The 19,334-nt window shown below is 46.4% G+C and overlaps 1 protein-coding gene across 1 annotated transcript in view; it reads right to left on the minus strand.

Moving 5' to 3' along the window:
- Positions 1-11,850: 11,850 nt before the first annotated feature.
- Positions 11,851-19,334, minus strand: part of Atp6ap2 (ATPase H+ transporting accessory protein 2) — a 29,147-nt gene continuing 21,663 nt past the window's right edge. Inside the window, exons 8-9 of the mRNA XM_004645585.2 lie at positions 17,709-17,828; positions 11,851-12,898 (exon numbers count right to left, since the gene is read on the minus strand). Of these exons, the coding sequence (XP_004645642.1) occupies positions 12,707-12,898; positions 17,709-17,828 (312 nt within the window). The 3' untranslated portion in view covers positions 11,851-12,706. The remainder of the gene's footprint in view (positions 12,899-17,708; positions 17,829-19,334) is intronic.

The following is a 19,334-nucleotide window of genomic DNA, read 5'->3' on the forward strand; positions in this document are numbered from 1 at the left end:
CACTTTTGCCATGTGCAGACACAGCAGGAAAGTGTGTGCTTGGAAGCTGAGTGCCCTCACTGGACACGGACTCTGCTGCTGCCTGGATTCAGGGCCTCCTGGCCTCTAAGACTGTGAGAAATACACTTCTGTCGTTTACGAAGGCCCAGGCCAAGGCGTGTTATTCTAGCAGCCCAGGGAACTAAGCTGCCAAGAGGACCGAGGATGCTGGCTTACAGCAGGGTCACCATGGCAGCAGGGGTGTGACCCGGGCCCCTGGGAAGCTGGCCACCCATTGGGTCAGTGTGATGCCAAGCGAGCACAGGCCACGAGTGCTTCTCCCCTGGAGTCACTGTTTTCTGCTTGCAATTAATGAGTGCTTTAGGGGGGAGAGACGTGGAGATTATGTAGATATCTGCTTCTCATCAAATATTTAACCCACTCGTTTTAACAAAATCCATTGATGATTCTTGCCAGAATAAAAAATTACTATAATGATAGCAGTGTTTTACTTCTCTAATGGTGTTTCTATCTAATGGTTTAAAGCAATAAAAATCAGAAATGTATTTCATTAAATTTGCCCCGGAATGCTGGCCAGCGTTTCCAGAAACAGGTAAGCGTTTCTGAATTCCGACTGCAAATGGAGCGTTGAGGCTTTTAGTATTTCATGGAGCCTGTATTTATTTGTTTTGTCATATCCTGTGCTGATTTCCTTGGAATATTTGCTCTTCGATTCTACCAAAGGGAATAAATAGTGCTGCGCCTCTGGAGAAGCCAGATGAATAAAACAGTAGGCGGATGTCTCGGCTCGGCTATTTTCAGGCACTGCCGAAAGTAATCTCAGAACCATCTGTGGCCCTGATTCCGATCTTTCAGAGCTCTTCACTGTTGATTTTGGGTGACCACAGCAGCCCGAGGCTGGCTGCAACGTGCAGTGTGTGGTACCTCAGTTGATCCAGCTACAAAATTCTTCTCCTGCGGCTGTCTGGTCAGGGAGTCTCTGGTAGTTGGGTGACAAATGGGAGGGTGTTCCGGCCCTCCTGAACCTCAGCTTCCTCTGTCACCTGGCGCCTCCAGTGAAGGGGAAGCCAGCACCAGCCAGAGGAAGGCTGAGGCCTTCAGCCCTCCTCTGCCTGGTCTCTGGTAGGTCCCTGCTGCAGCGAAGGCCCAGCTCTCCCTCTCCCCAGAGGCCCCAGCTGAGCCAGAGATGTAAATGAACTTAAGGTAGATTAACAGATAAAGCATGCAGATTAAAATTCAGAGCTGGAGGCGGAGGCAAGACCATTGCAGTGAGTTTAAGGCCAGCCTGGGCTACACAGTGAGCTCAAAACTAGCCTCAAGAAGAAAGCAAGACCCTGTTGTCGTCGTCGTCGTCGTCGTCGTCGTCATCATCATTATATATTTTGCGGTACCGGGATTGAACTCAGGACCCTGCACTTGCCAGGCAAGCACTTACTCTACTGAGCTATTTCCCCTACCCAGCCCTGTCTTTAAAAAAGCATTCCCATGGCTTTGGTGTGTTTGTAAGGAAATGAAGATCCAAAGAACGGGTGATACCGATCTGATAAGAGAGGCCATCATGGAAAGGTGACTAGACAGTGGCGTGGGGAGGCTGAAGGGTGCTAAGAATTCTCTTCCCAAGGCCTGTTTGCACCACATTCTCTCAGCTGTGACTCTCCAGAGAAAACTGTTCTTTCTCCCGGTACAGGGAGGGCATCTTTCACCCGGGAGTTTTCATCTGCTGATTTCAGGGAGAAAGGGAAAGATGATGAGGCCCTTGTGTCTGCTGTGGGTCGAATCTAATACCTGCGCTTTGCGCCAGAGACAAAAACTTGTATGAACCTTTTAGTGAGAAGATTGTCCAATATTTTCAATCCTAGAAAGATAGGTAAAACCACAGAATCTTGGCTTTTAAAAATCTCTCTGGGGTGACGCGGAGGACGGACCCCCAGTCCTCACCTATGCTAAGTGAACGCTCTATCATTGAGCTATGTCCCCAGCCCCAAAAGTTTTGTTTGAGAATATTTCATACTCCCAAAGAAGCTGTAAGAATAATACAGAAAAGGGTTACGCAGCTTTTACTCACACACCAGCACCTGCTTCTGCTGTATGACAGGGCTTCGTTCCATTCAGATGGGCGAGGGCCATGGTGGGAGCTGGGGAGGTGACAGGGTCTGGGCCAGAGGAGGCACCCAGCAGTCCCCATGAGGAGCCCGGCTGGGCACTGTCAGTCACTGAGACTCAGAGCAGAGGAGTGACCTTCACCTCCACGCAGGGAGTCTCTGCTGATGAGCACTGAGCAGCTGCTACCCCAAGAGGATTCTGGGAAACATGATTCCATCTTAACCAAGCTGACACACAGCGAGCTGTGACACCCTTTTTGTTTTTGAGGCAGGGTCTCACTGTGTAGTGCAGGCTGGCCTTGAACTCACAGTGACCCTCCTGTCTTTTCCTCCCCAGTGCTGGGATTACAGGTATGTGCCACCATGCCCAGCTATAACACCTATTTTAATCATTGCTGTGTTTGTTTTTCCACTCCTTTTACTGATATATAGTTCCGGATATGTAAATGCACTTTGCCAGCATGAGTGCATTTGCGCTTCAGGCACACACACACACACACACACACACACACACACATGCGCGCGTGCACCTCAGGCACATGATGCTATGTTTTTCCCCTGAAACTTGAGAGTAGGTTGCAGGTGTCGTCCTGCTTTGCTCCTAACACATCAGTATGTGCTTCCTAAGAGCAGAGATCTGCTGTGATGTGACCCAGTTGTCACTGTTTGGGAAGTGGGACATCGATTGAGAGCACTTCATCTCTAGTCCACGTTCCACTTGGTCAGTCGCCCCATCGTGTCCTTGGCGGCATTTTCTTTCAGTCTAAGCCCTAGTCCGGCACGGTGCAGGGCATTCAGCAGCTGCCTGTGACGTGAGACAGTCCCTCAGCCTGTCTGGTTCATGCCACCCTGAGGTTTGGCAAGAGTTCAGGCTGGCGGTTTTGCAGAACTCTGCTTGTTTGGCTTTGCCCGAGGTCTCCTCCCCACTCGCTCAGGAGTGAGCCGCGTCCTCGCAAGGGCGCACAGTTGATCCCAGCGGCCTGCTGCCCTCACGGCACTGCGGCTCCGCAGCCTGGCGGCTGACTGCAGCGGTGCAGAATGCACAAGACACAGTGTGCTCCTCAGGCCTTTGGTCTCTCATAGGAACACTAGGCCAGAAGGCAAAGTCACGTGATGGGTCGAGAGGAGAGTTTCCCAACTCTGCTGCTGACGAGGTGTCGGTATCAGACTGGGCCTATTTAGTATCGGTATGGTTTTGTGGAGCCACAGTTATCCACTCAGTCATAATCTCACCGTCCCAAACCCGCGTGGCGCACGCCTCTAATCACAGCACCCCGGGAGAATGAGGCAGGAGGACTGCAAGTTTGAGCCCAGCCTGGGCAATTTGGTGACTTAGCAAGACCCTGTCTCAAAAAAAAAAAAAAAAGATGGAGGTGTGGTTCAGTGAAGAGGTCTCAGGTTCCAAGTCCGGTACCCCTTACCCTCAACCCAGCTGCAAAACTTCACTGCCCTGTGAAGTTGGATGCTCGAACTGGGCCAGCTTTGGACACCAGAAACTCACTGAAGCCGTCTCCTCTGACCTTTGGCATTCACTGTGCAAACGGTCTATTTTCAAAATGCCATTATTCTCTTGCCATTCCCATTCTGTCTACTCTCACACCTTATAGGAACTAACTTCACTGTTTTGTAGTTTCTACTTCCTGTGTTGCTTTTTACAAAAAAAAAAAAAGAGCTATCTTGATATTTCCTTCCTTCCTCTTTCTCATACAGAAGCAAACAGTGTGATCTTTTTTCTTCTTTTCACATAACAATATATCCTGGGGCTACACTTGGTGCATGCCTATAATCTCAGCATTTAGGAGGCTGAGAGGCGGAGGCAGGAAGGTTGTGAGTTCAAGGCCAGCCTGGACAACATAATGAGACCCTGTCTCAAAATCAAAACAGCAATCTATCTTAGAAACTGAGGGGAGCAGGGAGATGGCTCAGTGGAATAAGCACTAAGCACAAGGGCCTGAGTTCAATCCCCAGTTCTGCAAAAACAAACAAAGAAACAAACAAAAAAAACACAAAGGGGCCGGGGAGATAGTTTAGTAGAATAAGTGCTTCCCTGGCAAGCACAAGGACCTGAGTTCAATCCCCAGTAAAAAAAAAAAAAAAAAAAGAAAAGAAAAGAAACTGCTCCATCTCTCCCCATAGGATGCCTCTCCCCACAGGGATCTTCCTTCTTCTTTTACAGCTACATAATAGTCATCATGTGCACGTGCCACAATTTAACGAGGATCCTTTATTTGGATTCTTGGGTCATTTCTACTATTGTACAAGTAATGCTTAACTCTGTATATACACACTTTCTGGTTGTGATGGGTGTATTTTCAGAGGGAAGTCCTAAAGGTGACTTTGCTGGGACCAAGAGCAAATACAGATCTAGTCGTGTTGTATATTACTGCAGTTGCCTGCCCACAGGGGCCTTGCATGTCACCCACCACTAACCCTAACCCTAACCCACCACAAGTCTATCGTCAAGCTGTATAATGCCTAAGAAAAGGGTATAGCTTTGTATACTGGTTGTGTTGAGGGATAATTCACACAGAGTTCTCACACCTCAAGCGTACAAGTCAGTGGCCTTCAGTATAGCCAGGGTCATGCAGCCATCACTAGAACTGCTCTTAGGACATTTTCATCAGCCCACAAGGGAAGTCCCTACTCAGGGGCAGTCACCTCCTGTGCCTCCTCCCCGCAGCATGTGGCAGCCTCGCAACTGCATTCTGACTCCCAAGTGGCACATTCCGGACAGCGCGTGGAAGGAGGCACCCCATTTCCACCTGGTGTAGCGTTGCAAGGCCCATCTATGCCCCTGTGAGTCGCAGCACCTCCCCCTACTCCCGTGCAGTGATGGAGCAGCCCAGTGTGCGAAGCTACGTGTCTATTCCTGGATAGTTAGGCTGCTTCCATTTTGGGTGGTCAGGATTACTGCTGCTGTGAACAGCTGCGTACAAATTTTTGTATTTCCATGTTTATTTATTTCTTGAGACAGAATCTCGCTTTGGAGTGCAGGGTAGCCTTGAACTCACTATGTATCCTAGCAATGTAGCTCAGGCAGGCATTGAACTCATAGCAGCCCTACTGCTCTGCGTCCCGATTGCTGGGATGGACACATGGCTTTCTCTCTCCTGAGTATATACTCAGGAGTAGAATTGCTGGATCATATGGCAGCTTTGCATTTCATCGCCGCAATGGTTTACATTCTCCACTGGCAATGGAGGAGGGCTCCAGATCCTCTATGCCAACCACCACTTGTTAGTATCTATGTCATTTATAGCCACCGTGTCAATTGTACTCTTAATCTGTGATGTATATTGCAAATTTATCCTAGTTTGCTATTTGGCTTTTATCTCTTTAAAGGCATTTAATTTTTTTTTAATTTTAGTACAGGGTATACAGGGTCTCACTACACAGATTGGACTCAGATCCTCTTGTTTTCAGCCTCTCAAGCACTACGATTACAGGCACATGCCACCATGCCCAGTCTCAGTCGCCGTCTCAGTGAGTCCCAGGGGTAGGGACAGCATGGCATGCTGGGGATCAAACCCCGGCTACTGCATTTAATTTTTTTGTTTGTGTTTTGATGTAGGGTTTCACTTTGTAGTTCAGGCTGACCTTGAACTCATGACAATCCTCCTGCCTCAGCCTCCCATGCTGAGATTATGGGTATGTGCCACCATGACTGGTTTAAAAGTCATTTTTAGCGGCATTGAGTAATGTTATAAGAGCCCCACATTGTGAATGAGTAAGCAAAATGTATATCTACACAAGGCATGCTACTGAACAATAGAAGGGAATGAGTTGTAAATACATCGGTGACGTCAGTGAGCCTAAAAATCCTGTTTACTGAAAGAAACCAGACAGAGTAGATCTATAGAGGCAAAGATCCCTGGGCAGGGATCAAAGTAAGAAATGGAATTAGTTAGCAAGTACTCTGAGAGTCTGTCTTAAAAAAAAGAGGCTAAGGAGAGAGATTAAACACAGGGTTGTTGCAGGTGTTGTAGCGCACACCTGTAATCCCAGCACTCTGGAGGCTAAGGCAGGGGAATCACTGTGAGTTCAAGGCCAGCCTGGGCTACATAGTAAGATCCTGTCTTCCAAAAATCCCATAGGGTTTGATCCAATAATTACATCTGACCCAACAGTTCCATTCCTGAGTATATACTGAGGAGAAAGCAAGCCATGGGTCTATAGAGAACTTTATGCAATAATCTTAAGAGCAGCATTTTATAGCTCAGTACCAAGTCCCTGAGTTCAAGCCTCAGTACTGGAAAGAAAAGAAAAAGAGAAAGAAAAGGTAGAGGAGAGAGAAGGAAAGAAGGAAAGAAAGATTGATTTGTATGAGGGATGTTATTGGGATGATAAAAATTCTCTAAAGGAATTTTATAGTGATGCTGCCCGACTTGGTAAATGTACCAAAACATCACTCTGTTGTACTCTTAAAGTAAGTAATGAGGGCCTGGGGAGATAGCTCAGTAGAATAAGCGCTTGCCTGGCAAGCGCAGGGTCCTGAGTTCAATCTCAGGTACCACAAAATAAATAAATAAATAAAGTAATGTATACAATGCATAAAAATGACTCAATAGTTACAAAAATGTTTACAATTTTTTTTTCCAAAATTTTATTAATAAACAGCACAACGAGACAGTTTCAAATCATATCGGAAGTACAGTTTCAACAAATAATACACTGCATATATTCTTCTTAGTGGTTAATTGCCGTACAAGATGCGGACTTGAGATCCTATTTACAAACACCATTAGAACAAATCATTCTATTCATTAAGAGAATGCAACTATATATCTATCCTAACCACTTGGAATACACAGATACAAAATAGACATTCATCGGTATACCCCATTTTTTCTAAGCTCCATTATTGAATATTATAGGTGTGTAATGTGTTTACAATTTTAGATCATCAATATTCTCTTTTTTGCATCTGAATCTATACTTGTGTTGGCACATGCGTATAGCACGGGGAGTTGGCACGCATGACGTCACACACCATGTCTTCATTCTGTCTTCTCTTCCCTCCCCCTCCTCCCCATCTCCTGGTGCCCAGTGGCATCTGCATTTTGAGCCAAGTTAGAAACACTGTTCCTACACCCCAACTACAAGAAAATGTTTTTTCTTCTGATACTTGTACAGTGTCTTTTTCAAAGTTTAGATCTTGAATCCATTTAGTTTATTCTTGTGTATGCTGAGAGGTATAGTTCTAGTTTCATCTTTTCCCGAGTATCCTGTTGCCGTACCATCACTGATTAAAAAGTCCATCTTTGCCTAGTGACTGGAGATGTGCTCTTCGTCATAGGCTAATACATCCCCGTATGTACTGTATGCCTCCCACATCGGCTTGTGTACTGCTTTAATCAGAGGGTTTTGGGATTGAACTCAGGCCCTTGCGCTAGCCAGGGAAGTGCTTATTCCACTGAGCCATCTCCCCGGCCCTAATCAGAGGTTTTCTAGTATGCTTTAAGTACCTGGTACAGCTAGTTTAGTTCACTCTTGCAACTTTTCAGCGTTTTCTTAGTTTTTCATATAAACTCTAGAATGAACTCATCTGATCATGTTAAAATGTTTTTTATTTGGATTGCATTAAATTTGCTAATGACTTACGCTGAATTTGTTAACACCTTGGGTTGTATTACATTTGTTAACATACCTAAGATTCATTTTTAGGCTGAACTGAGACCCATAGCGTATGCTGAGGCTCTGAGCCATCCTCAGTCTCAGGATGTAACCTTGTTTCAGCACAGGTTTACTGCAGACATCATTAGTTAAGATGGGGTCGTACTGGGGTAGGATGGGCCCTTAATCCAATGACTCTCCCATGTTGTTCAGTTTTGTACTACCAGGGGTGGCCCCCAAGGGCCTTGCCATGAAGGCAAGCGCTCTCCCACGGAGCTGCGCCCCCACTTGGGATGGTTGTTAGAATGAATTGTGTCTGGAGAATGAAAGAGAAAGAGAGCCTGAGTTTCCAGCTTGTTGGCCTGCCTTAAACCATGTGAGCTAATTTCTCTGTGTGTGTGCGCACACGCGCGTGCGTGCGTGTGTCTGTGTGTGTAGTCTCTGGAGAACCCTGATACAGTGATGTTGTATGTTCCCATCCAAAAACAGTGTGGTCCTTTCACCTGTCAACTCTAGCTGTGTGTCTGTGAAGGTTTCAGGGTAGGAAGTCTCTATTTCCGTGATTCTTAAGGGGCAGACAGGCCAGGTCCAAAACCTTTGGCTTGCACCTTCCCTCTTTGGGTTTCTTGAAAATGCAGTTCCACTCTTGCAATCATACCCTTGAGAAGTCTGAAGCCAGCCACATTTTCTTATTCCTAAAAGCAATTGGACCTTGACTTACTTACTTACTTTCTTTCTTTCTTTCTTTCTTTTTTGAGACAGGGTTTCACTGTGCATTTCAGGCTGGCCTTGAGTCCACTTTGTAGCCCAGGCTGGCTTCAAATTCACAGTGATCTTCCTTCCTCAGCCTCCTGAGTGCTGGGATAACAGGCACCACCACGCCCAGCTTTGCCGTGTGTGTGTGTGTGTGTGTGTGTGTGTGTGTGTGTGTGTTACTATGGATGAAACCTGGAGCCTTCACACTGAGGCATCCCCAGTCTTTTTTATGTTTTAAGACAGGGTCTTGCTAAGTATACATTGTCCAGGCTGGGTTGGAACCTGCGATCCCCCTGCCAGAGCTTCCTGGAGTGCTGGGATTCCAGGCATGCACCACCACGTCCAGCTTCTCCTGGAGCTTTGTCTTTAAAGTCAAACTTCTGTTAAGATGTATCTCACAGTGCCTGCTTAGGCAAGCGCAGGGACTGGGATTTGATCCCTGGCACCACATGCTGTGCAGGCCGTGCCCCCAGGCGTGCTGAGCTGGCCACCAAGACTGGGCATGGTGTCACACGCTGTAATCCCAGCACTGGCGAGGCTGAAAACAGGATCACTAGCAGTCCGAGCTGTGTAGTGAGACTCTGTACCAAATACATAAAAAAAGAAAAAACATGTATCTTACCGTTGAGTGACTCAGGTGAGTTTCCTTCGTATACGATGGGCCCTCTCGATATGAAGGTTCAAGTTTTCTCTTATTTGTGGAAAGCTTAATTACAGTAAAAAAAAATTGCCTCTCTTCCATTGTTTCTTATGGATCCAGTTACACGTTATGTTGGAGTTTTGTGTATAGCTTCCATCTTACATCCCACCCCCCTTTTGAGACAGAGTCTCACTATATAAGCTGGCCTTGAACTCACCTTGTAGCCCAGGCTGGCCTTCAACTTGTAGTGATCCTCCTGCCTCAGCCTCCTGAGTTCTGGGATTACAGGACTGTGCCACCATGCCTGGCCTAATAATGGAACTAATTTCTGTCACTAGAGGACTTTAATTTTTTAGCTAGCTCTTACAGCTAGTAAGATGGGTGATTGCAAACTTTAGAATTTAAGTCTTCTTTGCACTGTTGATTCTCACAAATCTGGGCTATTAACATGTCCACTGTATAGATTAAAAACTTAGGCATCGTAGTACACATCTGTAATCCCAGCTACTTGGAGGTCGAGGCAGAAGGACCACAAGTTCAAGACCAGCCTAGGTGACTTAGCAAGAGCTTGTATCCAATAAAAATGTACAAAAATGACTGCAGGTGTGAGTCAGTGGTACAGAGCCTGCCTAGCATGAGCAAGGCCCAGCTTTCTTTCTTTTTCTTTTTTTTTTTGTGTGTGTTACTGGGGATTGAATTTAGGACCCTCTGCTTGCCGGGCAAGCACTTATTCTATTGAGCTATCTCCCCAGGCCCTCAAGGGCCAGCTTTCGAAAAAACTAAACCAAACTAAAAACTCCTGAGTCAGGGACTAAGGGACTTGCCCAAGATTCTTCAGCTGGTAAATGGAGAAGTGGCGAACTAAATTCACATGCATGCCTATCAGTCACTACGCTTAGTAATGGCCTTCCCCAATAACTTATTTTCCCAAGAAACTGCTGCATGTACAGTCCTTCACAAGGGTGTGAGAGATGTGTCCAAATTCAGGCTTAGAAGCCTTGATGTCACTACAGCTGTTTAAGCAACATTAAATAATAAGTATAGTGCTGGGCGGAGTGGAGCACACGTGTAATCCCAGCACACTGCAGCCCTGAATGTGAGCCCATCCTGGACTGTACAGTTCTACCTTGAAAGAGAAAAAAAGACATATGTTTGCCAGGCACTGGAAGTCCCACGTCCACGGGGATGCTGAGAAAGGTGGGTGGCTTGTGTCAAGGCATTTTGGGCCATCCTGGGCAAGAGTAAGGCCCTGTCTCCAAAAAACCAAAGGCTTGTCTTCCATATGATTTGGTATCAATGAAAATGGCTTATCTATCATTCTTTCAAAAGAAACAGCCTAAGAAAATAAAAATCAGTTCCATATTCCTATATAATTAGCCAGAAACAGTGCGTACTGCACAAAATCTCTGATACTTCGTGAACCGGGAAGAGCCTGCCAATTGGGTGGGAGGTGACAGGCTTTCTCTTCAGTGCCCCGCCCAACAGTCCGCCTTTCCTGTTCACACAAATCCTGACACGGTGATTTATGTTCCTGAACAAATTAGACCTAAGAGCGAATCATCAGCAACAGGTATAATAATCTTAGTAGCACATTTGCTTTAATTGCTTCCTGCCTACCAGAAGGATTCTGATGCCGCTTGCCCTACACTGCTGTGATTTTTTTCCTCTTCCCCTAGAACTCAGTCTCGTCAGTTTTACATTGCAAAGGCACTGGTCCAGCTTCTAGCCAGCCACAGCAACCTAACTTCTTAGCGGTGGACGCAGGCCCTGCTGCAGCGTGGGAACTGCGTTGGGTTATGCAGCTGAAAAAGCCTCATCTCCACGCATGTGTCAGGGCGTTTGGGTGGGGGATCCCTGGGTGACTGAGAACAAGGGCGGCTTTCTTCCCTGTGACGCTGAATATCACTCCTCCTTGCACTGGCATGTCGAAAGATGCATTTCTTCCAGGACGTGGAGCTCTTAACGTGTGCCTAGAAGCCCCCGTCCAGTGAGGAGTAGACCCCTTCTCCACTGTACCCACCATGGAGGCGCTCAGAAATGACCTCATGATGTTTCCAAAGCAGCAGCAGAAAGGGCCAACACTAAACCCCAGGGAGGTTCCTAGGGGAAGGGCTGCAATGCTCCTGAAAGGACTCAGCTACAAAGACATGAAGTTGAAATTCTAACACGTCTTTTAGGAAATAAAATGGTGCTGGTAAACCTTTACCTGAAAAAGTCCTTCATATTCTAACCAATTTTTTTATTTATTAGTTTTTTAAAATCACTTTCCTTAAAAAATTAAAAAATAACTCATTTTCCCAGTTTTTATTAAAAATTTAAGCCTAAATTCAATAACAAGAATTGCTAATTAAAATGCATTGGTACCAAACCTCAGGAGACCATGAAAATAAACAAATGTAGGAGGTGCAAGGGCCGGTCAGATAGCTCAGCAGACTAAAGCATCTGCTTAGACAGGTGCAGGGACTCGGGTTCAATCCCCACCATGCTGTGGGCCCTGGCCCCCTCCTGGGGTGTGCTGAGACAGCAATTGAGACTGGGCGTGGTGGCACGTGCCTGTAATCCCAGCGCTTGGGAGGCTGAAAACAGGAGGATCACTAGGAGTCTGATCTACGTAGTGAGACCCTGTACTAATTAAAAAAAGAAAGGAAGTGTGAACCATTTTGCTTAACAAAATAGCCATGATGAAATAAAGCCTGTTTACTTAGGTTTTTACAATATGGATTTAGTATTGAAATGACACAGATTTGTAACCATTAACTTTATTTATCACTCTTTATAGACATTGGTCCACTTTCACATGAAAAGTACAAATCATCTATGTTCACCTAATCTACAGAATAAAGTTGTACCACAGACCACAGTAACTTCATAGGGTTTTTGGAAGTTACTGAAATAAAAATATTTTAGATTCATGCCTTTAGCTGTTCCCTCAGAGGTCTGTTTTTTTCTAATTACAAGCATCTACATGCCACACAGCCAATCTCTTAAGTCACTGTAGCGATAATATCCCTCCTAGACACACAGGTCAACAAACTTGCAGCGCAAGTTAAAAACAGCCATACTGTCAATCAGACACAGTTCCGAACTAATTTGACTGTATGAATATATCTAGTATCTTAGGGCTACTCTAAGAAAATGTCCCTCACTCAGAGATATTTACATAGAATGCATTTACAAATGGTTCATAGTATGTAATGGCCCAAGTAGGACTTCTTCTGTCCTGTACAAGCACATTAAGCATTCATAAGTTTCTCTAATAAATTCAGTGCATTTTCCAACATAAATAAAATAAGCTATCCTAAGTGTTTTACATTTCTTTCAGTGCATGTTTCCAAATTTACTAAATGGAATGAAATTGTGTTATTAAATGGCTGTATTATAATACTCAAGCATATCATGGAGTCTATGTCACATATTTTGATTTCTATCAATACTATATTCTGAAAAGAAGCACAGGCACACACAAAACAGAGAACAAAATTTACTGGTTTTTTTTTAAATAAATTTAAAGTGTACTATCTATTTTAAACTACACTAAAAGGTATATTGTAATAAAACAGCCCAAGCCCCTTGTTTAAGTCTGCATGAGGACAGTTCAGTCCATTCGGATCTTCTGGTTTGTCATCCTGTAAATGATGCTGTCGTAGCCGGGATCCATATTCCAAATGTTGTAAGAGGTGATAATCACAGCCAAGGCCAGTGCAATCATTATCCAAAGCACCATGTTGAAAATCACTGAGTACTCCAAGTTATACTTGTATGCAAGGTTATAGGGACTTGCGGTGTTCTGTAACACATAAAAGAAGGAAAAAATAAGTCAAGAGCGAAAAATTTTAAAATAAATGATCCTTGGTTAGTGGCTAGGATTCATGGTCCTAGCATTTACTCCGGTGACACAGGAAGTACTCGTGCAGGGAGGCCCCACGAAGGCGAGGCCCTGTGGTGAAGGCACGGGCACTGTTGAAAGGCATGTCAGTCAGGAGCCTGCTTGAGGCAACTGGGCAATAAACAAGCTGAGGGCAGCAAGCCTGTGAGCCAGTAAGGCCACAGCCTTGGGGAAACATGTACCATGGGCCAGCAGATGTGGCTGAGAATGTCAGCGGAAAGGGCAGTGGGCACACGCGCCCCGTGGCACACGCGGCACTGACGACTCCACAGCAGCTATGTCCATCGGCCTGAGCACTCTTAGAACAACACAGAACAAAGGAGCGGAAATGCATACGGTGATGCCATCCGTACAGATTCAAACGCAGACAAAACTGAACCCATGGTTTAAGGAGTGCCATAGGAAGTCTGACCAGAAAGGTAGTGGGTGGTGACACGATGCCTGGGGTCGTGGGCTGGGGCTGGGGCTTGGTGGCAGCCTTGGATTCTATCTCATGGGGTCAAGATCGCTGTTCTCTCTGGGTGGGGAAGGGCAGAGGGACAAGACAGGGGACAGCTTGAGGAACAAAGAAAACTATATAGTGTTAATACTGTCCTCATTCCTTACATAATTAAAAGTCACATAGTTGTGTGTATAATCTTAATTTCCTTCTTTTTCTTTTCTGCAAAGTTTTATTCCAAAGGGGCTCAGTCCTTCTTGGCAGCTGCCTTCCTCATGGCGGCCAGCACGTTGCTCAGCTCCTCATGCTTCCTCTTGGCACGGTTGTATGTCCCTGCCCTTTTCTTGATGAACTTGAGGGCGCGCTTGTCCTTGGAGACCTTGAGCAGATCCATGGCGCGCCGCTCGCCGGCTCGCTCGCCGCTCTAGGGGGCGAAGGCGCACACCTCCCGGATCATGTCCTGCACAAACTTGGTATGTTTGGTGAGACATCTGCAGCGGTGGCTGTGCCTCGGTTTGCTCACATTCTTAGTCACCTTGTGGTCCTTGTTGAGGCCCAGGGCTGTGGGATAGGGGAGGGCCACAGCTACTGTTCTTCGATGGTTGCTGTGCCTTAATTTCTTTAAAGAGCAAAACAAGTGATGCACATCTTTGGTTCAAGTGGCATCTCCAAGCCTTGGGGTGGGGTTGACTTACCAACTTATCCCTGCACAGAGGCAACGCTTGGGAGACTTCATTCGTTCTGGCTGGAGAGTTCAACAAGTAGGGCAGGGCTGGGGGTGCTGCTCAGAGGCAGAGCACTCACTCAGGGAAGGAGCGCTCGAGACCCTGGCCCCGTCGCCAGCACTGCACACAGGACAACAGCAGGATGCAGCTGCAAGCAGGAAGGCAATGGAGCACCTAGACCTGAGCCACTGGGGGCCAGGCGTGGCGGGGCACACCTGTAAGCTAGCACTCAGGAGGCTCACATAGGAGGATCATGGCAAATTCCAGGCTAGTTGGGGCTACAAAGTGAGTGTAAGGCCAGCTCAAACTGGAAAAAGTGAGACCCTGTCTCAGAAAACCAAAAAAAGAAGCCACTATGAAGTTTCAAGCAGGAACTCAGTGACATGATCAGGTTTGTCTCTAAAAAAGTAATTCTGATGATGATGTAGTGAGACCAGGAGATAGAAACATGGGGAGAAAATGCCTGCAAGCAGGTGCAGGGGCCAGTGGCTTGCTCCCGGGGCCTGCCATGCCGGCCCCACCCCCGGGGTGCACTGGGATGGCGATTGAGACTAGGGGTGGTGGTGCGTGCCTGTAATCCCAGCACTTGGGAGGCTGTAAACAGGAGAATCACTATGAACCCGATCTAGTAGTGAGACCCTGAACACCCTGCACACCCTTCCCTAAAATACAAAAAGAAGAAAGAAAGAAAGAAAGAAAATTAGAATAAAAAGGCCTGAGTAAATGGAGTGAACTAGGCCCAGGACTTAGAGGAGCTAAAGATAAGCCTCAGGAAATTAGAGCACCGTGGACAAAGGACAAGTCCCTGATAGCACAAGAAAGAGTCACAAATGGCTGGAATGCAAAGATCAAAGAAATGACACAGACTGCCTGGCCAGACACCAGAAGTCTGACCTCAACAGTGGAGGCCGCTTAAGGGCACATTCCCCCACACCTGTCTCCCTCGTAAAAGGCCTGCAGCAGCAACTCGATCCTCTTAGAGTTGCAGTGATAACAATCGGCTGCCTCAGCACCACTGCCTAGGCTTTACCTCGAGAGTCCTCCTCAATCCCCTCCTCACAAGAAAGAGCATTCCTCTCTGTTCTGATAAACCACACGGACACCATTCTGCTGCCCACTGCTTGCCCTGTGTTGTCAGCCACAATTCGCCATCCCCACAAGAGCCAAGGGAGAAGAGAGTGGGGCCGAGCGAGCAGGCGGGAAGCTGGGAGTGCTGAGCAAGATGCGCCTGCCCGGAGAGAGTGTGACCGGCTCCTTCCATCCCTACAGCCCCAGCGCCCGGCACACGCCTGGCACACGACTCCTCCAACATCTAATGCTTCCCTTGAAATACCAAAGACAGTGATTTCCTCCAAGGGGAGTATGGACAGAGTGCATGCTCACCAGCGGGGAGCTCAGGGTAGAGGCAAAGGATTCAAAGGTCTTCGAAGGCTGCACTGTCTTTACTTACTTTGGTAAACAGGTTCCTTTCTGCACCCCATGTAAGTGCACCTTCCAATGAACTGTCGTGTAATTATGCAGTCCCTTACTCTGCGATATCAGTTTTGAACATTTCCATCACCCTGAAAGGAGCCCTCGCAACATGCAGGCTCTTTCCCTTGTGACTGAGTAGCACAGCCCAGACAGAGGGCTGGACAGTGCTTCAGGAGGGGTGCTGGTCACAGGCAGGGCCCCATAGCCTGGACCTGTTGCGGACCACTGGACACTGTCATACACTATTTGGGCATAGGACGTTAAGTCATGGCCTAAACTAATTAAAGAAATAGGGGTCAAACCAAAAAGCAGAACTTGTATTTAAAGACATTTGAATTTAATGGTCAAACATGTAAGTACTAGATTATTAGAGGCAGTGTTTCTTCACTGCCTTGAGGTAAAAAAATCCACTGGCCTCACCTAATTCTTGTTCCTCACTACATATACAACACTTTGAGACACTACTTCCTCAGAACTCAGGCTACCCAGTAGAACAGCTAGACCATACACTCAACCTAATATACCTTAGGGAAGATAAGCTAATTTGTCAAAGAATCCCTGAGCAATTGGGCTCTCCTTGAAGCCAGCGAGTTTCGCTCCAGAGTCACTTCATGTGAAAAGTTAGCAGGCCTAACTTGGCAATGCTGAGAGAACCTACCACTCAACAGTCATCATTAAATTCAAACCTGTCTTTCAATAAGAGCTCTGTGCTCTGCTCTGACTCTCATTCTTTTATCAGTTTAAATGGTTCCTTCCCGGTGTACCCTCACATGCTCCCATCCAAGTTCTTGGGGTCCAGTTTGGCTCTCTGGCTGCAGTAACCTGTGCTTGCCATAGGTTAGCTCTGTGCATGGTTCACCTCGTTTTGTGTCCACATTTGGAGAGACCAGTTGAAGATGTGCTTGATTCCTATGAGATGCCATAGAGTTTGCGGATAATGTGGATTTGAGCCCCATGGTTAACAATTTCCAGGGAGGTAGCTCCATTCCCAACACATACACCAACCATCCAGAGCCCCAGCTGCCCCCGGTGGTGGGCAGACTGTTTTCTCCTTTTTCCTTTCAGGGGGCACGGCATAGTCAGGCCCCCACTATATATGGAGAGGACAGTCAGCGAGCCAGAGGCCTCTTGGTGCCCCAACTGGTAAATGGCCTTACAATGGCCTGCTTACTATAGGTTCTTCTTTGTTATTTTGAAGAATTTCCCTTTCTTGAGCATTGAGCAATGCACTTAAAAAAAGGGGTTCTATTAAAAAAAAAAAAAGGCGGGGGTTCGATGATTTATCCAGCACTTCTAATGTTGCACAATGGAAACTGGGCAGTGGGGGCACGCTGTCTTAAACAGAGGTTCCTGAAACCAGTTCAGTGTGGAAGGAAACACTCGCAGGCCAGTCGGCTCTGGACCATCTTAAATAGGTATTAGCTCTGACCTCCCTGTTCCCAGTCCCATTCTGTCATCAGTGACACTGAGCAAGGTGGGGACTGCATGTGGGCCCAAAGGGGAGGGCACAGGAGTGACTAGGCATCTGACTGTGGGCAGTGTCCATGGTCACAAGGTATATGGGGTGTCTACACCAATGGTTTCTGTCAGCACGCGTCTGCTACAGCCACGTATACACATGTATAGAATTATGTACACACACCCAGTTTATCATGGCTAGTACCCTTGTCTCCAGCTCTCTAAATGATTAAAATCGAAGCAAGATCCACACTAAGAGACTATGGAGGTGAAGCAACATTATAAAGAAGTCTCACAGAGGAACCCAGAAAGCGTGGGACTGTGCCGCAGAGATCATACGCTTCCCAAGAGAGCAGAGTGCACAGGCTGAAGAACCTCAGTGCTCCCACACATGGCCTCTCCTGTGTCCTCGTGTATGCCAATGTGAGCTCTCCAGCCGGCTCTGATTTACCCTTACCCCTAGCCCAAACGTGTGTGTCATCTGATGGCAATCCCAAGGAACTTAGTATCATGGCAAACCATCACCTGTGAATTAGACACCCAGAGGAGATAGAGAATGTACTTTAAAACAACCCCCCCATTTCAGTTTTAAGGCAGGATCTAAAAATATACTCACCTCTAGTTTTGTTTCAAGGATAGTCCTTGTCTTCCTCACAAGAGATGTGTCAAAAGATTTGACAGTCACTAATTCGACCACTGCATTTCCACCATAAAGATTGTACATGTCATCTGCAAACTGAAAGGGAGTCATTAACATTATGAGTTCCAAATATACACTTTTGTCTTCATTTGTTTTAACTGACATAATTTGTACATACTTGTCTCTTAGTTACCATGGGGATTTGTTCCAGGACCTACTCCCCAAATACCAAAATCTGTAGGTGCTTGAGCTGCTCTAATAAGAAGGATTTTTGTTTTGGCTGGCTCAGAATGCCTTAGGGGCAGGTCTGGTAAGGCCTGAGGACCTGGGGATCGAACCACAGAATCCTGAGCCTGACTGCTTTGCTTAAGCAGGCACTTAAACACCTCAGCTAATGGGCAGGCCCCCGAGCCGCTCTAATGAAACAGTGCAGTATTTGTGTTGGATCTATGCAGTCCTCCCACATACTCCAAACCATCTCTGCTTTACTTACAGCACCTACTACAATGTCAGTGCTACAGACATACTGTCATTCTGTATTATTAAGGGGACAATGACAAGAAGTCCATACATGTTTAGTAAAGATGCAGGTTTTTCCCAAATATTTTATTCTTCATTGATGACTCCACAGATGTAGAACCCAAGGCTATGGGTATTTATTCTGTACAACATACCGTTTTAAAATATGTACACCTTGTGGGATGGCTCAGTCAAGCTAACTGCCATCTGCACTACCTCTCGCACATCACTTTTTGTGGTGAGTCAAATGCATACTTAAATTATTTGGAAATCTGTGTGCAGGTACAATATGTAGTCACCTACTGGCTCATGATATATACTATGTCCTCGAAGAAGCAAATCTTAAAGGTTTGATTATGTTAAAATGTTTAGAAAAGTGTTAAGCTTTAATACATATTCAAGTATTCAAAATAAAATTACTTAAAGAGACTGAACTTATTGGCACACAAATTGAGGGAAGAGAAACAGGAAAATAAATGACACCCTCCTCAGGGGGAGTGATGGCTCATCACAAACATTTACGGAGATTTCCACACGAGGCCTCCCTGAGTTAGTGGAGTGACTCCAGCATGGAAGACAGCAGCGCTGACTGCCGCTGCTACACATCCGCTACTGTGCTGCTGGGCGACAGCCTCTACGTCATGGTGCTCAGTGGGTGCAGAATTGCAGTTGGGGAAGAGAAAAAAGCTCTACAGGTGGGGTTGGCGAGATGGCTCAGTGGTCTAAAGCACCTACTTAGAACAAGCTTAGCAAAGCACAGGGACCGCGTTTCAATCCCCCAGCACCACATGCCAGCCAGCCCCGCCCCCTGGTGGGCTGAGCTGGCCACATACACACACACACAAATAAATAAATAAAATTAAAAAAAAAAAAAAGCTCTACAGGTGGATGGTACCGGTAGCTACACAACACGGAACATCCCAATACCACTGAACTGTACAGATAAAAACAAATTAAATGCCAGGTGCGGTGACGCATGCCTGTAATCCAGCACTTGAAGGCTGAGGCAGGAGATCACCATAATTTCAAGGCTAGCCTGTGCTACATGCTACATAGCGAGACCCTGTCTCAAAATTTAAAAAC

This window comes from Octodon degus, unplaced genomic scaffold (assembly GCF_000260255.1).
Source record: "Octodon degus isolate 3935 unplaced genomic scaffold, OctDeg1.0 scaffold00232, whole genome shotgun sequence".
Lineage (NCBI taxonomy): Eukaryota > Metazoa > Chordata > Mammalia > Rodentia > Octodontidae > Octodon > Octodon degus.